We start from the raw sequence: 22983 nt of genomic DNA, 5'->3' as shown, positions 1-22983 counted from the left end.
GCTCTGCAAACATTTCCCCCCCAGACAGACACAGTCTACCCCCACACTCCACAGCCAACTCATAAAAATAATTAAACTTTTAAGAAAAATCTCTGTTTTATTGTGTAATGTAGCATTGAAACATCTGAACAAATCAATAACTGGGCTGTACAGGCTGCTGTTCTCTCATTTCTTTGGGTTATAGAGCGTCTTGTCAGTACATAAACAACAACCTTTTTGCATTATAAATTCTTTCCGAGGCATGCTGGTACAACACAAATTTCTCTTATCAAATGCAGCTAAGTCTAACTTCCAAACATCATGCACAAGAAACTCATCTAGTGACAATGTAAACTCAGCAGAAGGGCAGGTCACAAGTCTTGCTTGCTCACGCTCTGCAGTGCTGCAGGTTTGTGTATGATATTTGGAATGTTCTGTGAGTGTGGATAATACCAGTTAAGAGGAGAGGAGGAAAATGGGTAAAAAAAAAAAAAAAAACAAAAGAAAAAAAAAAAAAAAAAAGAAAAAGAAAAAAAAAAGCCCGGGTGCCTCGGGATGGGCAGCTCAGCCGAAGTTGTGCAGTGCTAGCCTGAACATGTCATTGGTGCACACCCAGGCATCGTTGATGTTCTTTAATAGAAATATCTGGTGGAATCCCATGATAGGATCTTCATCAGCCTGTAGAAAGAGAGGAGGGGGGAAAAGGTTCAAACACTCATTTTTTTAAAAACTTATTACAAAACTCATGATGAGACAACTTCAAGCTAACATTGACTTTACATGCTGTAAGATGTGTAGCACCCCAGGAGACACCAATACCACCAGAGGGTCTGTTCTGAGGGGATCTGCAGACAAACACCCAGGGCCCAGAGACATGGAAATCCTGCAATGGCATCTGAAAGTGGAGTTTTGTGGAAGACTTGCTGAATGTCACTCACCACACTGATGGAACATGCCTGCCTCAGTGTTGAATCCCTTGCCCAGAATCAAGCTTAAAAGGAAGTGGTTCAATTTTTAGCTGCTGAACTTTGGGTTGATGTTAGAAGGGAATTTCTGTAGAGGTTGGTATCAACACATTGCCTGGATGATCCAGGTGATCTGGGCTTTGAAAGCCTTGCCAGAGCAGGTGCAGCTGTAAACACAGTACTTCCACTGTCCAGCTGGAAGGGAGCAGAGCATTCACACAGCTGTGACAATGTGTTCCAAGCACAGGGAATGGCTGCAGCACTGCCTCCACTCCTGACTCTGACAATATGTCTGGCTATTTACAATATTACTACAAAAGTAGAAAATAGCATTAGAGGGAGACTAGTACTCCCACCTACTGTTTATTTACCCATCTTCTCAGAGATATTGTGCAGGAATTAAATCCTCAAAATAACATAAATGATTACCAAATCAATCAGCTGGAAATCACACAACAGAATTTAATCTGAACAGCACACAGGAGCAGCTACAAAACAAACTTCTGATGGTGGCTGTAGTGTGTCAAATTCAGCATTTTTCAAAGATTTTAAGCTTTATTTCAACTTCAGCAAAGGGGGGAAATTTATTTAAAAAAAGCCTTAAAAAGCAGCAGCCAAAGCAGTTAATGAAAGAGGCTGTCAAAGCACTGAATGTTCATTGGCAATGCTCTGCTGCTGTTCACAGAAAACAAGTGGAAAGTCTGAAGAGCAAAGCACACTACAGAAGAAACAAAAAACAAACTTTACTTTAAAAAAAATAATATTCATGGACTGTGAAACAAGTCAGCTTTGAGAACCATTTTGCAAAGGACATCAGTTACATCACCGAACAGCAAGTCTGCCAGAACACTGGTGGCATCTGGTGCATGGAAAGGAAACATTCAGATCTAAAAACTGCTGCAAGGATCTCCCAGAGATGACTGCTTAGGAAGTTCAATGTGTACATGAAGTGCAGGTTCAGTAAGTGTGTGCTAATTCACAGAGGTAAACCAAAGTGGGCCCTAGACTGGCCCCTCAAGAAAATGATACTGAAATAATGATAGATATTTATTTATTAAACCAGCTGAGATCTCTAAAGCTATCAAGGCAAGCACATGGTTAGCAGTTGTTAGAGAACAACAAAGAACCAAAACCCAGAAGTAAGCAAGTGCATAAATAGGCAAAGAACACCCACAGATCAAATCCTGCATGCATTTCGTAAAAGTTAAAAAAAAAAATAAAATGCTACCAATAAAGTTATAAAAGGACAAGAAAAATGATTCAGCTACAGGACAGCTTCCTACTGAAGAAACTGAGTACAACTCTTCAGCTTGCAAAACTATGGAGAATAGGCAAGAAAAATTACTATACAACCATGAAGAACAAAGTGAATGAGGAAATACTACAGCCAGAAATTAAGAAGGCAACAAGTAAGGCCAGGAATATGAGCAAGTCAGTGTTCAACACATGACTGAATGAGAGAAAAATCCTCAAAGCAAGACAAGTGCCAGCAGTGACTGTCCAGCAGACAAACAGGGCAGCTTGTCCCTCAATGCACACCTGCTTTGCAGGAGGCTCCCTAGGAACAGCCCAGTGTGAACACAAGCAATTCTGCTGGGTGAGACCAGCTGTCCCTCTCCTGCATTAGCACATATGACAGCACCCATGGCAATTATTCCAAAGGTATTATCCCTACTACACATGGCCAGAAGAGGGGCTCACATATCTGGCTTATGCACTGAAGCCTGTGGGTCTGTGCCTTTTCCACCTTCTCCTGGGTATCAAATGGAATCCATCCCAGGAGAGCCTCACCACTGCCTGGGAGCTGGCAGGTTCTCAACTCTCAGTTGTCCTCCTTGTTGCAGATCACTGAGGCATCTATTACAAGCTGCATAAATACTTTTCACACCAATTTTGAGCTTGTCATTATTGACATGAGTACACTTTAAAATATACCTCCAGGAAAAAAATACCATTGCCAGACAAGCTTTAGTGTAGGTCTCCTTGATTTCTGATAAGCCTAGGTAGGCTCTGATAAGAGCACTGCAGCTCTTGATGCTTTGGTTTAAGAAGAATATCCTCCTTTCTTAAGAAATTCAGGCTGGATACATGAAGAAAGACTAAAAGGGAATTCTCCCCCAAAGCACTTGGTGTGGTACAGACAGCAAATTTCCACAATGAAGTCACACATTCTTATTTTCTTTATTCCTTGTTATCCCTTCATAGCATAGAGGAGCAGTATACTTCAAAAACAAGGAAAATCCTAGACTATATTCAAGATTAAGTATATACTTTATAGTCCATTCCCAAATTTTGACTATGTAATATTAGCACATAGCAAAGGCTCACAGCTCAGTGACTCAAGATAGCCCAGAAAACACAGACTAATCCTATTCCATTTTAGTTTAGATCTTCATCACAGCTCAGATAACATCACACTCTATCCTTACTTTTAACTCCAAATTCAGGCATGTTCAACTCAGGATTTGCATTCTAGATGTGAGCCCAGGCTTGAAACACAAGGGGCTTCAGTATTCCTATAAAACTTCCCTTTGTGCAGTTCAAATTCTTCCATGACATCATTGAATTAAAACAAAAATTAAAGACATCCCAGAATCAGACTGGAAGAATCCTCTGATTTCCAGGCCAGCCTTTTGCTCAGCATGAGCACAGACTACAGCAGCTCTGCATCACAGAACCACAGAACACACTGGACTGGACCACCAAAGGGACCTTTAGAGATCATCTAATCCAATCCTCCTGTCCTGGGCAGGAACATTTTTCATTGCATCAGCCACAGCTTTGTCTAACAGTCTTCAAATTCTCACAGAATAGATATTTCACAAGCTGTCCAGGCACCACTACCTAGGGTTTCAGTCTTCCCATGAAAATATTCCCTTGTGTCCCATGTGTACCTTCCAAATTATGGCTTCCAACCACAGTCCCTTGTTACACTGTCTGGCATCATTAAGAAGGGTTTGCTTTCAGGTTGTTGGAAGTACTCAATTACTTTTCACTGACATTTCAAGCAGATTGCCCTTAGCCACCTCCTCTCCCAGTTCCACAAGCTCTTCATTGCCTACAATCTTGGCAGCTTTTTGACCTTTCAGTTTTTCTACATCCTTTCTGACCTGGAGGCTCAAAAGGAAGCCCTCAGCCCACAGAGCAGTGAGTCATGTCAGAGTTTGAGATGCAACACTGCTTTGCATTTCAGGTTTAGCTACACAGCTTTCCTCCTCCTGCCTGATCAGAGAGGGTTTTACCTCTTCACCAGCAGCCCCAGCAATTATTGATTGAACTGCAGGGTTACAACAAGCCCTTACCTCAAAGGAAAGGCTAATTACTTGAGACTGCAGGTTCTTTCACATGTTAAGCCTTATTTAACAGGCTTTAAGCAATGCTTTAAGTGTTCAGCATGCATTACAAAAATATCCAGTGATTTTAATTGCAAATTTCCTTTTCCTTTTAAGACTAAGAAACACCGCATAACAATTAGTTATTTACAATTAATTCTGCATCAGTCACTCCAAAAATCACACTCTGGGGAGAGTCACAGATCTGCCACATGGCTCTGAGAGCACACAAGCCACAGCCATGCTTCTCAGAGAGCTCAAGGGACAGAAGGGCAAGAAGAGAGCACTCCTTACTCAACCAGGACAGCGAGGACTGGAAGGCAGGTAAGGCAGAGGGTTAAACGTTGTGGAGGGCTAGCCTGAAGACTTCGTTGGTGCATACCCAGGCACCTTGAAAATTTTTCAACAAAAAGGTTTGGTGGAAGCCTAGAACTTGGTCATCATCTGCCTGAGCAGGACAGGAGAAATACATTAGTAGGTGAAGCAGCTGAAGATACTGGGTGACATTCTAGATGAACATTGGCAAAGCAGGGTCACACCAAAAGGAATTCACTCCTGAAAGCTTAAACTGATGCTTACCCTTCCCAGCTGAAGCAAGCAAGCAGCACTCAATGATCAGCAATAAAAACCAATATGCTTAGAATAAGTGGATGTATATCTGTTATACCTCTACAAAAGGATAACCTCAACCAAACATTAGTACCTATCAGCATCCATTAAAGAGGATCTCACTACACTGCTTTAGCCAGCAAGTTAGATCCCTGCTAGTGACATTCACCTACTTAGATGTTCTGTTACTCTGCAGCATCTTGTCAAAGAAGCTGTTGTGCCCAGATACATCAGTGCAGGTGATTATTATGCTGCAAAAGGGGTTTAAAAATTTTTATTTATAGTTCATACTAGTCTATTAACATGCTACTGGTGGTCTTGGAAGTGTCCTTCCTTGTGCAAAATTCTCTTACAGTTCTCCTTGAGAGCAACATATGCAGGCTAGGCAGCCACACCACTAAGAAGGCAGCTTTAAATAACAGTGAGTATGCAGCTCCACGTTTGCCTGTTATATGCTCCCTGCTCAACTGGAGCTACATGTGAGCCACTTGTTAAAATGCACCACCTGCACCATTTTCTCAGTTACTGTATTGCACACAGAGCAGCACTGGGGTGCAGTAAAATGGCTGTGAATGTGTGAATTGGCTTGAGAAAAAAAGCATTCACTACATATGACAGCCAGTTCATTCATGCCACTGACTGTCCCTGGTATTTCATTAGTCCACCTCTATAAATATCACACAGGGCAGAAGCGTGAAGTTAAAGTTTTAAGTTGACTTTGACTTTCTAGACACTTGTTCTGTGAGATGCAGCATTCCCAGGGATTAAGATGTGATTTTTAAAGCTAAGGTTTGAGACATAAATGTGAAGAATGGAAAAACATTTCATCACCTACTGAAAATTCACAAGCAAATTGGATTTGATCATGACAGTAAGCATACTTTAACCCAGTATGTTCTCTCCAAATACATGGATGCTCTAACACATGATCCCCAAATTACACTGAGTAATTTCTAGCTGAAATTGCTCAGAGGTTAAAAAAAATACATCAGAAAATATCACTCCAAGTCATGGTATTTATGGAAAGCTCCCAGACTGCATTTATAATTCTTCCATGGTTTGAGAAAACCCAATAGCTTTACAGAATCTTTTAGAACTTGGTATCTTCCCACAGGATCCAACACAACCAATGTTGCAAGCTGCAATCTGCTTGATAATTATGCAATAACCTTAAAAAGACTGTGCAAAACCAGGTGCAGATGTGACTGGCCCAAGACATTGAGTCAAAAGGTCTTGATCACATCTCAGAATTCTGTGCACATCCAAGAGCAAGGCTTAGGAGATCAGCATGTCTGTCCTGCACTTCAGTGCTTTCCATGGTCACATGTGGCTGCTTTTCCATGGAGTGTGTGCAGCTGGGACTGAGCAACAAAAAAGTTGGAATCCAACTTGCAGCTAGGAAGCAGGAGCAACTTTAATGAGAGCCAAAGCTGCCTATGTTAGGTTTAGCACTGGATGCATTACACTGGGCACTGCTCTTCTCAGCTGCCCAGCCCAAAACAAAGAGAAAAGCTTAGCAAGCAGATTCAAACATACAGTCCTATGTCTGCTTAGTAAACAGTACAGTGTCAATGGAAGTTTGAATGCTTTGATACTAGAGGTGCCACTGAGTTAGGAGGAAAAGGAAATCTAAACAGCTATTTTAAAACAAACTGGGTGCAGGTAACTAAAGACTGGATGGCATTAGAGGCCTGACTTCACAGCATGGCTGGACCAAAAGAACTCTGGTAACTTTGACTACTGCTACATAATTTCACATTTTTTAAACTAACCACCCACTGTAAGCAAGTTCTGCCTGCAGCTGACTTCACACACAGAGTATTTTTTGCAAATTCCTGAATAATATCTTTCATTCATAAGCAGCTTTATTAATATAAAAGTATGTGGCCCTGGTATATTGGCAGATTGGGTAAGTTTACACAGTTCACTAGTATCACTCACACAGCAATATGATACTAAGCCTGAAAAACAATCTGATTCTTCACAAGAAGCAGCTGTTTTAACAATAAGTGTTTGATCTCTGAGGCAACATTCCCATTGCTGAATCAGTTTTGATTACAGAGGTACTGGACTGTACTAACACCAGGATTGCATTCTTGTGTCCTGAGACAGTAAAGAAAAAGTATGGACTCACTGAAGGGTGATCAGTTAACAAAGTGAAATCTGTTAAATCAGAGCTCAATGCAAACATTACATCAAGGAGGATGTTAAATTAGATGTGCTTAAATTGCCCAAGAACACTGTGACAATGCTTTTAAATGCAACAGAGGCCATCAAAATGTTACTGCATCAGGGTAGGGGAAACACTGATGCCTTCACAATCCACATGATATTTGTCTGCACAGTAAGATCCAAAATACTTTGGCAGAAGGTGACTGTCAAATTACAGATGGTTTATCTAGCACTAGGTATCTGAAGGAAGGAGCATTTCTTGACAGTCTTGAACAGCAGAGGAACAATATCCCAATGCAAGCTTAACTTTGCTTTCCCCACCCATGAGAGTGTTTAAAAGCATTCAGAAATCAGATGATTTAGAATCCTGAAAAAGGATTCTAAAGACATAAGCACTCATTAACCTGTAATGGAAAGAGTTTACCTTAAGCTGTCCCACTACCATACTGAGTATACAGCTATCAGGTGTAGGTTGGTGGTCTTGTGCTGTGATGCTGTGTTGTATTTTTTGGAAAGGGAGGCTCTGCAATGAAAAGAAATCAAAGTAAGGAAATGTACAGTAATTGAATTATTTAGCTTACAAAACAAAGCTTGAGCAAATCCAACATTATGAAGTGTTAAACTATTGTGGCAGTACTGCACAGAACTGTTGCAAATGAGGACACTACTCATGCAGGGTAAATTTTAACAGGTGTGTTTTTCAAGCACCAGAGGAGGAAATGTCACCATACATAGTAAATGGTACCTTCTCCTAATCTAATTGCACTGCCTGAAGGGCTTCACATCATCTGTAAGCTCAAAGTTCTTATGATGATGGAACCAACCTCTGCTCTGAACCGTGTTAAAAGATTTTGTCATCTAATACTTGAGGTTTACCAGACAACACCAAATTTGCTTCTTTGTTAAAATGGCTATGAATGGAAAGGTGGAAGGAATCTTCAAGACTAAAAATCCACATATCCACCCTCCCCCTTTTTAATTCCCTTGACACTCAGGTAGCCAATGTCAGTATGTCTGGAGGTATGCATGCAAGGAACACACCTTGAGAAACACTAGGGATTGGAGAGTAATTCCTGTCTTTCAACTTAGACCACATTCACATTCCAGCATGGACAATTCCAAGCAGTGAGTGTGGAATATCTGGGAAATGCAATTTTGGGACTGCCCTCTCAAAAGCTGCATTACTGCTAGGTGCTTTAGTGGCAGTTCAGCATGGATGGAGCACTGAGTCACCATGTGGCAGATACTCAAAGTCCAGGAACTGCACAGGGTGGCAGCACGTGGTTATTCAAACCTCAGGTGGCTCTTGGATGTCTTTGATGCATTTTCCTGATTTGGAAACAGTTTGAAACAGATCCAAAAGCATACTTTAACAAGTTCTGCATTTCCCTCTAGTGGAAGGAGCCTCAAAGATTTCCTAGAAGGCCTAGGTAGAGACACGAGTCCTGTGGTAACAGATATGACGTACAGTCTTGGCTCTACAAGCCTAATGCTCAAGGAAGAATTCCAGGAAGCTAAATCCTTGGATAATAGAGAACACAGAAACTGTGGAAGGATCAGGACCTGAGGAAGCAAATGATGTGTAGTGAGCAGCCCTCTAATTAGGAGGACACTATTCAAGAACACAGCCTGCGGTGTTTCCTCTTGGCTGGGAGTGCAAAGTGAACTGACTGCTTTGTAGTATGGAACAGACATTGAGTAACAACACAAATCCAGAGCCTTTTTTTCTGAATGACCAACAGACTGTTTTCCAGGGTCACCATCCAGAACCTGAATGTGCAAAATGTCCACACAAGCCAGCAGAAGCAAAGGCTGGGAAGTTCCTTGGACAAAAGGGTACTCCAAAGCCTAGTCCCACTTCAGCACAAGAACTTCTTGTTGAACAAGCCCTGCAAAGAATTCTCTTGAAAAGGCAGAGTGATGAAGGGGAATGAATGCAATTGTGTCCAGGGAGGAAGAAAAGGCCTTGGAATCAAGAGCTCTGCAAAATGATGACAAGGAACCAAAGACAAGGCTGAGTAAGACAGTGGCTATTTCAAGTACCTGATTCCACAGGACAAGAGGAAATGGCCTCCAGCTGCATCAGAGGAGGTTCAGGTTGGACATCAGGAAGAATTTGACTGAAAAGGTTAAGCACTGGAATGGGCTGCCCAGGGAAGTAGTGGAGTCAGCATCCCTGGAAGTGTTCAAGAAACAACTGGACATGGCACTTAGTGCTATGATTAATTAACAAGGTGGTGTTCAGTCAAAGGTTGGACTCGATCTTGGACATCTTTTCTAACCTCTAAGATTTTGTAATAGTTCCTCTTCAGAGGAAAGGACCCCAAATTGCTGACCAGCCTGATGAGCTACTCACATGATGCACTGGGAGAAACCCCACTGGAAAGAGCAGGAGTGTAGGTGACAGAAAAGATCAGATTTTTAAGACAGGCAGAGGCTACTTCAAAAGGATAGCTGCTTACAGACATCCATCTGTATTGGAGTGAAGGACTTTGTAGCATGAAAAGTACATCAAAAGTGTTTAAAATGCATGGAGCCACATAATAAGCAAGGTATTTTACCATCCTCTGACATTAGAAATTATCTTTCACTATGAAATGATCTTTCACTATGAAAACTATGGAATCTCCTTGAAGTCAGGTAAGAGAAATTAGACAAGAATAAAGTTGAGTAGCATAAGTTCACTGCTGAAAGCAAGAACACCTGTCTCAGCTTCCTTCTTGGTCCAGTATACTCACAGAACTATGTAATTTTTATCTCAAATGCTCAATGTAAATCAGGCTGCCCTTAATTAGTACAGGCACTCTATGTGAAACAAGTCCAGCACCAATTAGGACAGAAGGAACAAGTGTCAACTCCCACGCTGTAAGAAGGCACAGATGTGCCAGGATTGCAGAGCCATGCCCATACAACTTTGCCCTACTATATTAGCAGATTGAAAAGGTGCCATACCATTGCTGTCACACAGCAAAGAAACTGGTCTAAAAGAAAATGCCACCTCTTTGTGCTTCCATCAGTTCACCAGCCAGGCACTGAAGATGCAAGACCACAGAAGTGCGAAAGAACTTCAGTGTCAAACTTTCAGGGATGTGCTGAACTGACTAAAGAGCTCCAGAAGCAGAGTAGGTGAGCACATGAAGCTGACACAGCAAAGGGAGCCCAGGCAGCTCAGTGCTGACAGAGGAATGCTGAACATTAGAGTCACTGTAAGCTGATACAGCCCACAACGAGCCACAGCAGTGGAAGGGCACAGAGTAACTTCAGTGCATTTCCTCCTTACTTTAAAGCAGATGGATACAAGCCAGAAAAAATTCCCCTAAAGCAGAATGGTGTGTCTTCACTCACCAATTACGACTGCAGCAGACACATAAATCCAAAAAGTCCACGTTGCACCAGAGACAGGGAAGGTAAAGATGAGCTGTGTCACAGTGGGAAAGGGGTTGGATCTGCACTGGGCTGAATCCAAGGAGCAATCAGACACTGTGGCCAAGCAAATGCTTGGCTGGTTGGGTATCTAATGGCTGCAAGCCCAAAAGTCTAAAGAACACTGAGTACACAAACAAGCAGCCCTGGAGCTTGGGAATCTCCTCACCTACAAGCAGGCAGTTGCTGCTGTTTCTGAGATGTGCAGCCTTCTCAAAGGCAACACAGGTACCTAAAGCACAGATCTGAGAGCAAACCTCAGTCTTTGCAGCTAAAGATGCCTTCAGCAAAAGAAGCAATTCCATAACATAGGAGCAGTAGCTGTGCAATAAGCCAAGTGTCAAGTTACAATTATTTTCTTCTCAACGTGCAATAAAAATGTCTGAAATACCATACTCAAAGCAGACTGTCTGGTGACCTAAAAAGCATGTCCTCTGCATATCTTGCAAGAGAAACAAACTTTCTAGTCTCATGACAGCTTGCAAGCACCCCCAGTTTTAGAACAAAAGCATGGATTTACTCAAGAAGATAAAAATTCTTTTAGTTTAACTAAACGAACATGGAATTCCAGTATCCTCTCATTTGCTGAAGAGGAAATACATTTTTCAAAGTCCTGAACCATACCTGCTTATATCTGAACTGCTGACAAATCTGCACTGAGGATAAGTCAGCTTCTCCACTATAGAACTTATTTGCAGTTTACGTATCAGAAAACAAGTTGTTCCTTGCTGTAATGTGTCTAGCCTTTATCACAGACAGATCCAAGTAACAGGTTTGCTATTGCTTCTTCCTTGGCATGCCTTAAAAGAGCAAAGGCACCTTTCACTCCTCTAGATCAGAGGCAGCTTATGCATTAGACCTTTTAAAAAAAATAAATCAATAATGTCAAATACAATTGCAGTCACAAAATAACCTTGCAAACTATGGAGTCAATTAACATTCCACCATTAGAGCCATCAGTGGAATAACCCACTACACAGCAGCAATTCATAACATTTCTTGGAGAGCTAAGCTGGAAACACAAGTTCAAGATTTTTGAACTGCTTAAGTCTAACTCAAATTTTCAGAAGCCATTATCTGCTAGTTTTCATAACTGTTTCCCAAAACATTCAGTAAGAATTACAGACTTACAGTAAGTTTTTCAACAATGGCTGCTTTGCCCTGGAACTGCTGTCCTTCCCACGTAAGGCATGATGCATCAATCTGGGGGGAAAAGGAAAATGTCATCAACTTAGGTAACCCTTCAGCAATCCTGATAAGAGACTTTGTTTATTTAGCATAAATCCTCAGAATCCAGCTTTGAAAAGGGACACAGAAAGAAACCAGCAAAATCTATTGAAGAAGTTTGGAACAATCTAAGTAGATTACATTTCATTATCAGAAGTCTACCAGCAAAAAGAGTTCCTGCCTTTGGATAAAAACTACATTTCAGAAGAAAATCTAAAGGATTAAAAAAAAAAAAAAATTATATGGACACAAAGTCAAGCATGTGGAAGAATATATGAAGAAAACTGATGACATGGGTTATACCAGGGTAGTGCTCCAACTCACCTAACTCAAGCAATTCAAAAGTGACTGCCCAGGTCCCTCCCTGGAATAGGTGAAAAGTCTTAATTGACTCTGATTACACCACTAAAGATAAACTGAACCTTGTGGTGGAAGTAGTGATACACAAATACAGACCAAATCTAAGAGCTCCCTGCTGCATTCCTGTGTCCTATAAAATTTGTTTGCTCCCCCAGGGGCTCTGAAAGGAAAAAGCTCATCATTGAAAGACCATTTCTACAGAATCTCCCCAAATTTAGACAAATTGTGACCTTGGTACATTTCAGTCACACAAAACAGGGTGGTCCCATTCTCCACAGTTCAGGAACTCCATAAAACAACACACATCAGTGACCTGCATAATAGTTTTCCCAATTACATGTGCACAGGACTCTTCATTGAATGATGGAAAGCAGAAAGACCCTAAGGGCAGAAAAAATGCCAGGAGGTCACTGTGTGGAAGGCCCTGTCTCCAGGAATTTAAATTAGTTTGTGCTTACCACCATTTTGAGGACTGAATGCATTTTTGTAATAAAATACAAACTGCTAGGAGCCCCCATATTTAGAGCTGTGGTTAGAACACAAACTGCTTGGTTTTCTTCCTCTCTAGGCTCTAAACAGCTTCCTGGGCAAAGTAAAACAATAATCTGGCAGGTAGCAAGTACACAACAATCCCAAGAACAAATGGTATCAGTGCTGCTGGATATTGCTGAGGTATAAGGAGGGGTGTCAGAGAATGTTGAACCATTTAAATCCTCAAGAGCTTGCTAAAACTTCATACAGCTCATCTAGCAGATGAAAAAAACAGCCAGAAAAACAGGATATGCTGCTAGAAGACTTGTCAGCCTTGAATGTCTTGCTGCAACTCCTCAGGCACCCAGCACCATTCTTCACCATCAGCAATCAACTCCACACACAGAGCACTTTGCATGCTCTGGAGGAATCTTCCCCCAAAATTAAAAGCTGATGTTCCTTTGTTTGCTAGTTATAGCTTTTTAATTCTGGTAACTGAGTCTACTTCACCCCAAATAAGAAGCAAAAAAATTTAAAAAACTAACAATTGAGGAAATTTAAACTAAATTTACTTTCATTTACATGTTATTCATGTTTAAACTGGATTTAAATCTATTTTACTGTTCAGAGGATTAATATAGCATGAGGCCCAAGAACCACCTGCAAGAACTGCTAAACACAGGGTAGAACTTAAATTACATTCCACTTCAAGAGGGATCCAAGCAAATTCATGCCTGTAAATTAATGGCAAACTAAGAATGTTTGCTTTTACAGAGCAATTCATCACAGGATTATCATCAAGCCGCTCAAAAAAAAAAAAAAAAAAAAAAAAATCACTGCCTACAGCTAAACATGGATTTTGTGAGTCTGACTGCCTGAAAGGCAAACAAAGCTCAAAATAGAAGTGAAACAGAAAAGAAAAGCTATAAATAAAAGTGAATGTGATTGCACTGACTGGCATTCTGGAGTCAGGATAATGCCCACTATCCCACCCTGTGTATTCTCACACATCAAAACAGGGAATCCCAGACACATAATGGGACAGAACTCCAGCTCCCTTTCTGTGGGTACTTACATATATTGCTCCTAGCTGAGTCCTGTCTGCATCAAAAAGCTGGTAGTAATGTTGTACAAAGCTGGATCCAATCTGCTCCCAGATAGGCTTGTCTCCCATTCTGAATCCTCAACCAGAGCCAGTGACTATAAAAAAACAAACCAAATCATCAGAAAGAACACAGGAATAAGTGTAACACTTGGCTTGAGTACTAACATCGAGAAACACAGATCCTCTCAACTGGCCTGAATTTTTCTTTGGGATAAGTAGGACAAACTCACCTCTGTATCCAAGACCTGTAAATAAAAAGTCTTGGATACTGAATAGTTTAATTTCTAATTATAAATTCGGTTTGTAGTGCTATTTCAGTGTGAGGTCACATCTCATGTACAATAGAACAAAACCAAGTGTTACCACCTCATCTTCAGGTATTTCAGAAGTTACACCATCTGAACAAGCTGGCAAGTGCTCCCTGTTTCAACTTGATCTCATCTACTGTAAACAACTGACCTGTTAACATGGATTGTCTGCAAGTGGCTTACACCAACTGATTCATGTATTTAGCTCCTCAGGTATTTCACCATCCACAGGCCATTCTAAGAGAGTCCTGTCAATGGCACATAACAAGAATTAATTCACTAGCTCATTGTTTAACATAAGCTTACTGCCCATACTCTTCTGCCAACGAGGCTGAAGTAGACTCCATGTGATCTATGATACAAACCATGATTTTTCATAGTGGTGAGAATGGTGCAGTTCCTAGTGAAGATGCTGAAGGCATCCCACTCTTCTGAACACAAGTCCCTCTATTCTATAAGAATCTCTAATCTATAAGAGAGATTAAGCACAGAGCATGCATGCACAGCAGTCTAGACAGGCCCATACTGATGGCTTTATCATGACTTCACATTTGTCAGGAAAACAAATTAATTCTTATTTATCCTGATCTCTCTCTGAAAGTCTGAAGAATTGTGCTAAAATTCAAAACACAAAAATGCTGCACTCAAACCCCACTACATTATATTTTAAAACCTGAGTTCACTTCAAGCAAACTATACTTGCTTAACATCTAGATCCATCAGTCACTAGTCCCTCTTTGCAACCCCTGTCCAGGAACTTTGGAGTTACAGGTTCAAATTGCACTGCAAGCCTGAAAAGGTATGGAATTCTGTTTTAGGACACAGGACATATTAGTTCTTTTGGCTTCCTTTAGTTCTCAATTACTCACACACCTGTATAAGACTTGACAAATTCCTAAGAGAAGCAAAACACATATTCCCAAGATCTCCACAGAGAGTACTCTCAGGCCCAGCTTTCTGTGCACAGCTGGACAAGAAAGCCATTTTCATATTTTAGGCCTTTGGCTGTTTGAGCTTTACTCATGCAAATGGGAACTGAAATGGGTTCAGACTCTAGGAAGTTTTAAGGTCACACAAATTTGGCCAGATTTACAGAAGAGTAAATCTCTTTTATCAAATCAATGGCCTAACGGCAGGTAACATCTGTGTTTTCAGGGTGGTAAATTCAACTATCAAGAACTGCTATCACAGCTTTAAACATCCTTATATCACAATCAGGCACCTAGGCAGTATAGTCAACATCAAACTCACCAAGCCTGCACACTAACAAAAATTCAGTCTTGCTGCCACACCTCTATTGTTTCAATCAGATCTACAATCTGGTGCTAGTCACCATCATGAGCACTCCACTGATACTTGCAGTACATACCTCACTCTGGAGGAGTTTACCCAGTGTGGTCACTCCTCTGGGAAAACACATAGCAAATTAAAAAAAACACCCAAGTACAACAGATATTAAAAAAACCCAAAATCAATCCCACACTAACCTCCCAAACAACTTAAACCTAATTCTTTACAAATAAAAAGGTTGCACTGATTGCACATCTATAATTGCTGCATAGCAGCCTAACCTGGAGTTGATCCAGAAATCAAATCACTTCAGCCTGCATTAGGGGATTTTATGAAGAAAAACCACCCTAAAATAATGGTACCAACTCCCTGGAAACTCTCCTGAGTGATGTCCACCCTGCTGAGAGGCAGGACTAATGTCATATTTCAAAACCAGAAGTAGTAGAACTCAATTTTGGTGCCTGCAGTTTCCACTCCAGACCTAGAAGTGTGGAGTTTGGGATGGCTGCAGTGGAGCCAACAATCAGCACAGGTGAAAAACACGTTGATTCACTTTTTATAGATCATCACAGCTTCAACTTCTAACACATGAAATTACATCATTGTCAGATATTCCTAAACATTTAAGTGCAAATCTAGTTGACAGTATTGATGCTCAGCAGTCACACATCTGACACTGAAGTTGAGGGCAAAATAACCACCAGCTTCTCCTTCTGAAGCTAAAACAAGTCAGCTACTGCCATATTAAACCTCCCCACACACAAGATGTGCATTCCCCCTTAGCAGCTCCCTGCACCATCATACAAACCCAAGATCAAGCTGAATGTCAGCACTGCACCTCATTTAGTCCCTCAAGGCACAACAGCCTCACTCAAGCACCAGATGCCTTCTGTTCAATCCTGAAACTGTGAGAAAGCCTTAGAGGCTGCAAGGAATGAAGGAATTCTTATTTTAAATATGGAAAGTAGAATTATGGTTTCTAGATCTAAAAATTAGTATGTTAGCTTGCTATCTCCTCCTAAAAAAAGTAATTGCATTTTGATCAGTAAAATACTATTAAATAAATAAAATAAAAAGCAGCATAAATTTGACCAGTTAAAATGTTGATTTTGTTAGAAATGAGAACAAACTAAAAAAAATAAGGTTGAAATTAATGATCCTTGACTAGTATTTTTTGTTTGCTACAACCTTACTCTTTCCTGTGCCATCATATATGGTTTTGCTGAACACTCATTCTTCCTGGAAAGCTTTATTTTCCTTTTCTAATTTGTCACCTTTTGCTCCATGCTGTGCTGTGTTTTCTGCCTGTCATTACAGATGTAAGAAGCTTAGAGAGGTACCTAAAGAAAGAACAAGATGGGAATGATCTGTGTCATCAAGTCCAATTCCTTTCAGTGAGGCACAACCCATGTAAGACCATATTGATAAACTTAGGAGTACAGTATTTTAGTGAGATAAATATAATATAAAAGGCCTTAAGATCTATTGCAAACCTATGAGGAAAGCACAGGTTCTTATATCAAACACTATGCAACACAGAGGTGCTTCAGAGCCATCCAGCCAAATCCATCTGTGCTTCACTCAAATCTGTCTGCAGTTACAGAAATAAGAATATTCACTTCATATAATGCCAGATAAAAGTTTATTGAAACTAGAAAGCTCCTAAGATTGTGGCACACCTGTCCTTTCAAAGGCACCTGCTGAAAATTACTATTGTGTAAGTGCATTACTGGATATTCCACCTAAATTCTTCATGGAAAAGGAGATCATTTCCTTAAGCAAATTAATTTTCTTGCCTTTGTCACTCCAAACCAAACCTACCTCCTCATATCCACTTAAACACCAGCCAGCAGTCAGTGCTGAAGCAGAAACCCAATACAGTGCACAAAAGCTGCAGCTCCCAGCAACTCTGTCTTCAACAGGTATATGCTGACACTGCTGAACTGAACCTGCACAGGGGCCTTTTGCAGTGACACCAAAACAAAATTCTCCAATATTTGCCAGGCTGCACACTGACATATCAAGAGTAAATTCCATCCCTCTACACATCTCTCACTACAATCCCTGTACATCTCATCCTACAAGGTACCAGGGCATCCCTTGTGATCTGCTTTGGCACAGGGCAGGCTGCACCAAGAGCAGAACAAGCTGCAGGACCCAGCAAGGAGCAGCACCAAAGAGAAAGATGCACTCATAAGACAGAGAAGAGAGCAGAGCTTCCACATGGGCCATGGGTGACCTTGAGTAAAACTAGGGTCACACAGCCTCAGGGAGACGTTTTTATCCACAAAATCCAAATATACAGAATCTTTTCCATTGCCTGTCCCAGCTTTGGTGTCTGTCTACACTCACCCCTCTTCCAACCCTCCTACCTTAGCTCTGGATATGAGATTAGCACGAACACACCAACCCTGCTCATAACTCCTAGGGGGAACTCAGTCCTTTAGAGACTCATTTCTGCCACCAGTCTTGATGAAACCTCCTCCTACTGCTTCCTTCACATGATTCTGTCAGTTTGCTGCAGCACAAAGTCCATCTTCCTGCTCATGGGGCACCACCAGAGCTACTCAGAGGGGTAGCTTGAAGAAGACTTGGAAAAACAAGACTAATAAAGAGATTGTCTTCTCTGAAACACAAAGTGCCAGTGACATTTTGGAGCAGGTGAGTTACTGTCACAGCAGTATGGAGAAAGAACAAAAAGGTTGTTTCAGCCAGCAGTTATGCTTTACCACATTCTCAGACCTGGACACATGTAAGCTTGCTGCTATCAATTAAAAAAATTAAGTCATTCTAAATTGGAGAAAGGTAGGCCTGCAATTCTAAAATAATACTATATTTCAGAAAAAGTCAACAAAACCTGGCATGAGCAATAGTAAAATATAAATTGCTAAAGAAAAACAGAGATCCCCTATCAGGGATTGCCACATTTAAAAAGCAAGCTGTATTCAAAGAATCAATGAACCACCACAGCAAAGAAGGTCTGTAAAGTCTTTCTGGTCTGCAAAACACTAAGAAAAAACCCTACTGAATTTCAAGAGGAAAAACCTCAAACCAATACATTTTAATGCTAGTGGAGAAAATTGCCTTCTATTATTCAGTTATGACTATATTCATTCCACAAGTAATCTCATCATAAATAAACCATGCTCCCAGGACAGTAAAGGCAGCCCAACACACCACCAAAGTAAAACTCTCTTAAGATTGAATTCAAGCTTGTTTTCTTGAGAATCAGTGCAACACAATAGCACCAACACCATCCTTAAATCTTGCTGCTGGTCCAGTGACACAAGTGAACCCACAGCAAACATGATTCAGACTATCAGCTGCTGCACCCTTCACTACTGATTAACAGGAGAAAACAAGGACAATGAAAACTCTTTCAGCTTTTTCAGTTCCCGTGCAATTTCTATCATGCAGGTATTTTAGATCACTCAGATTAGAAAGTCAGTCTAAAGACTGGTAAGTAAAGTAAAGAAGACAACAGTTTTAGACTATTTTTCCTTCAACTGCTTTTCTTTTGCCACTAAAACCTGCAAAGACAGGAGTGTCTCCAGAGGGCACTTTCTAGGAACACAATGGAACCAGCATCACAGGACCAGTTAATCCTCTTTTAAACAGGTCATCTATTCAACTCCAGCACTTGATAACAGATCATGCTCCTTTAGCAAAGGATGCACTCCCAACAGAGAAACTATGCAAATGACCACAGAATAAAGCAGGTTTGCAAGGGACCTCCTCCAGCTGAAAGCAGGAGGACAAACCTGTTCCACCACCTGCCTGTCCTCATGCAGAGGGCAGCTGTCCTGTGCCCTGCCCGGATCCCATCTGTTCCAGCCCTGCCACAGGGACCCTGAGAACAGCCTGGCTCCATTCTCCTGATAATGGCCTCACAGAGACTGGAGGCTGTGACTGAGCCCTGCCCAAGCCTTTCCTACACTAAACAAGCCCAGGTCAGACAGGATGCAGGACAACACAGGGATGCAGAAATACTGGAACTTTCTGAGGGGCATCATGCCTCATCAGCCATTTACCTTCAACACACTGCATCTCTGCCTGGTAAATGCCAATTCAGCAGTCAATCTTTCTCCATTTGAAAACCTGCACAATTTCCAGTCGAGGAACAAATTTATGCACTCAGAGACTGGAGGAAAGAAATGTTTCTCTGATGTGTTTTACAATTATCTCCACAGCAGTTGACTGATCCAAAGAGGAGAACCCTCTGTGAACTAGAGCTCAAGGCCAATCAGAAACCATTGACTTCAGAGACCTCCACCAAGTAATTGCCATGGACTGCTCTGTGCAAGAAATCACATTATGCTAAATATGCTCTTACAGCTAAAAATAATTAAGTCTAGATATGTGAACAGTGAAAGGATGGAAAGGGAGAAAGGGGAAGATGATAAGGTCCAGACTATTTCCTTTTGGGAAAGACATTTACTTTCCCCTTCTTAGTCTTTTTATTCCTCCAAAACTTCATTAAAACAAATTAATGAGGGAATTATGCCAACCTGAAGTACATTTTTTTTGTTAGAAATGTCAGCAAGTGTAAGACTACTGGTACACAAAGCACCTGAGGAAGACTCTGAGAAAGGTTTCACTGTGCCTGCAGCTTGATGCCCATCCCAACTGCAACCTGACAGCCCAAGAGACCCACAGAGAGTCAGCCAGGATGATTTTCAAATATACAGACATATATTACACACAACTGCAGAGGAAGACAATGTTTTGATGTTAAGAAAAAGCCACAATGCTACACAATTGCCTTTTCTTGCAGAGTATTCTTCATGCAAGCCAAAAACAAGTTTGCAAGGCTGAAGTCACATTTCCTTTCCCCAAAATGAATGCAGGACTGCTATGTTTAAAAAAAAACAAGGGAGGCACTTAGGAACTGGAGGGGAGAACTGCTACACCCTGTTTTTCTTTACCTTATAGACAAAGTAACAAAACACTTAATGGCCACACTTGCCACAATATCTATGAGTTTCAAAACAAAAAGAATTATACTTGCAATGTATCAGTATATATTGCAAGTCCTGAAGTTACCATCCTTTACACTTTCACTAATTGATCCTCTTCTTAACAGGGACAAAAGAAATCCCAGCAGAGGGAACTGCAGAAAGTTGTTACCATTTGCATTTTTCCAAAGACCTGAACAAACACAGATGTTAACCAAATATATTTCAAATCATCTAACAAATAACTTGCAACCTTTTAGATAAATAATAATTAGGGTCACAGTGGGAAAATAGTTAAATAGTCCAAAATTGAGCCAAAATATCACCTCCCTGTAAATGAGATCAGGTATTTCACTATGTAATTTTGCTACTTCCAGGTGAAGATCTGTGAAATGCCTTTTTGTGGTTGCTGCTAAAAGAAAACTTAAAAAGTCACTACACACAAATATAGAAATCACTGCTTGAATACAACTTCTCAAGAAAGCAAAAGAGTATTAACTTGAGACAGCAGCTGATTAAGGAATCAGAATTCACTTTCAGGCAATGTTTCTGCATCCAATTCCCACTCAAGCATTTACCTGGGCTTTTTTTTCCCCCCAGTTCAACTGCAATGCAGGATGTTCAGCTCTAAGATATATTTACACTGGAAATTATGGACTTCAAATGAGCTGAATTATTATTTCAGCCTGCCTCACACAAGAAATTCAATCTGAATTACAAGAACAGACTTTTGGAGATTTAAATGTCTTCAGAAAGCTATCCCACATTAACTAAATGTAACACACATTCCTTGCTATCGCACACCTTTGCAGGTTTTGATTGTTTTCAAAGCTGAAAAGAGACAATAGCTAGAGAAGCAAAGAAAAAATTCTCTCTTGCAGATTATACTGGAAAAATGGCAACACAAAGTAGAAAACTACACAGCTGCAGATCACCGAGCATAGGCAATCTGCTAGTTTCACTCCAAAGAAGCATGAACCTTTCACATTCAATGTGACAAAGTGATTCAAGCATGTCAGGTAACTTCAGTCCTCTCACAACCCTCTGGCAAGACAGAAATCAGCGAGAATAAAGCCGAGTACACCTTCTCCCCTGCACAAAGCGTATCCTCTCAGCTCCCGCTTCACCCCATCGCTCCCCTCCGTGCGAGCCCGAGCCGCGGCAGAGCAGCACAGAAGCACCGAGCGGCATCAGGCCGAGGAGGAGGCGCGGTGCGTGTGCGGCGAGCGGGGCTCAGCCCGCAGCTCCCGCTATCCCCGGGCCCGGCTCGGCCCCGCCGAGGCCCCTCGCTCCCGCCGGCAGCCGGGTCGGGGCCGCCCGCCCCCCTCAGCCCACCCACACGCGGGCCCCGCCCGCTCCCGGGCACGGGCGGTGGTGGCTCGGCTCCCGCCGCCGCCGCCCCTGCGGGACCGCGCTGCCGGCGCCTCAAAGACGGGGAAGGTCAGGGCGGCTCTGGCCGGCGGCTCCCGCCCAGCCTGGCCCGCGGCGGCCGGCAGCGCCCCGCGGCGGGGGGATGGGCTGGGCCGCGGGGCCGCGAGGGGCGAGCGCGGGGTGTGGCGGCGCCGTGTGCCGGCCCGCGGGCGGTGCCGGTGCCGGTCCCGCTGCCGCTCCCGGTCGCGCCCCCCGCACTCACCCGCGGCTCCCACTATGGCGGCGGCAGCGGCCCCGTGCGCGGCGCGAGCCCCCTCTGCCTCCCTCGCCCGCGCTCCCGCCCCGCCCCGCTCCGCCCGGCCCCGCGGCACGCCGGGACAGCGAGTCAGACGTGCCAACGGACGCGCGCTGGGAGGGGCGAGCAGAACTACAACTCCCGACAAGCCCCGCGCCGCACCCCCGCCGTGGCTCATTTGAATGAGGGAAGGGGCCCGCGCGCCGCTGGCCCCGCGGCGGAGCCCCGGAGCATTGTGGGATGGTGGGGGAGCGGGGCGGGGAGGGGCGCAGCGGCCGGGGAGTAACGGGGACAGAATTGCACCCTTTGGGACAGAATTGTACCTTTTTGGGACAGAATTGTACCATTTGGGACAGGGATGCACCCTCTGGGACAGAACCCTAAGTGGGGACGTGGGTGATCAGCCACAGAACTGCAGGTCCTGAAGTTAATTTTAGTTCTCCCCATAAGAGCGATACAGGGACAATTTTTCAAAAAATTGCTGGACTTGATTGCAGTGAAAAGTTAGCAAAGAAGGTGTGGGGTGGGTAGAAAAACGCCTTCAAAATAAAAACTGTGAACCTGTAAGTGGTCTAAATAGCGTGGCTTGGGTCTCCCTGGAGCCTTCTCTATTCCCTGAGGCAGCAGAGAGAACTCATAAGAGTACAGGAGTTGTCAGGATTTAGGATTACATGTCTAAATGGGCTGTGGACAGAGTTACATTCCTACATTTCTTGTGTAAATATAAAGCTGAACTGGTAGGTGGTCTTGTACTACAATGGTGGACATGGGTTACTTAGCTTGGGAATGCTGGACAAGAATACATCATTTTATATAAAATTATTAACCCTCTGGGCCAAAAGCTATCATACTATTACATAAAAACTTTCAAAAAACTAAAAGTCCCCCCAACCTTAAAAAAAAAAAAAAAAGTATTAATCTCTACAGGAATTGTTAAGAACCTAAGGTTTTCCCTTATAATCAAAAGTCATTAAAAAGAAACATTTTTCAAGTCCCCTTCTAGGGCTGACATGTGATAATACACAGAAATGTGACAACCAAAAATAGTCAAAACTGGTAAAAGAAAAATATTGCAAGGGTACAGCCTGGATTAGAATACAGAAAAGTGAGGGGTTGAAAGA

General features: G+C 42.3%; 1 protein-coding gene across 3 annotated transcripts; it reads right to left on the bottom strand.

Annotated features, from left to right (window-relative positions):
• Positions 1 to 71: 71 nt before the first annotated feature.
• On the bottom strand, positions 72 to 21968 carry NUTF2 (nuclear transport factor 2). 3 transcript variants are annotated; one of them, XM_079316240.1, is made up of 6 exons: positions 21830 to 21894; positions 14103 to 14199; positions 13614 to 13738; positions 11612 to 11683; positions 7482 to 7580; positions 72 to 657 (listed from the first exon to the last, which is right to left on the bottom strand). In XM_079316240.1, the coding sequence occupies exons 3-6, from the start codon at positions 13710 to 13712 to the stop codon at positions 544 to 546; spliced, it is 384 nt and encodes a 127-aa protein (XP_079172366.1). In that variant the 5' UTR covers positions 13713 to 13738; positions 14103 to 14199; positions 21830 to 21894; the 3' UTR covers positions 72 to 543. The 3 variants fall into 3 exon arrangements, with proteins under 3 accessions (XP_079172366.1, XP_079172365.1, XP_079172367.1); XM_079316239.1 differs by lacking the exon at positions 14103 to 14199 and having other exon boundaries at positions 21830 to 21967; XM_079316241.1 differs by lacking the exons at positions 7482 to 7580; positions 14103 to 14199 and having other exon boundaries at positions 21830 to 21968.
• Positions 21969 to 22983: the final 1015 nt, after the last annotated feature.

The sequence above is a fragment of the Erithacus rubecula genome (assembly GCF_903797595.1).
Source record: "Erithacus rubecula genome assembly, chromosome: 12".
Classification (NCBI taxonomy): Eukaryota; Metazoa; Chordata; class Aves; order Passeriformes; family Muscicapidae; genus Erithacus; species Erithacus rubecula.
The sequence above is the reverse complement of the archived record's forward strand: the minus strand, read 5'-3'. Positions and strand labels throughout refer to the sequence as shown.

Coding starts and splice junctions, on each gene's coding strand:
- NUTF2 (XM_079316239.1), bottom strand. CDS start 13,712: ATGGGAGACAAGCCTATCTGGGAGCAGATTGGATCCAGCTTTGTACAA. Junction 7,581..11,611: donor CCATTGTTGAAAAACTTACT/GTAAGTCTGTAA, acceptor TTTTCATTGCAG/AGCCTCCCTTTCCAAAAAAT. Junction 658..7,481: donor TGGTAGTGGGACAGCTTAAG/GTAAACTCTTTC, acceptor CTCTTTCTACAG/GCTGATGAAGATCCTATCAT.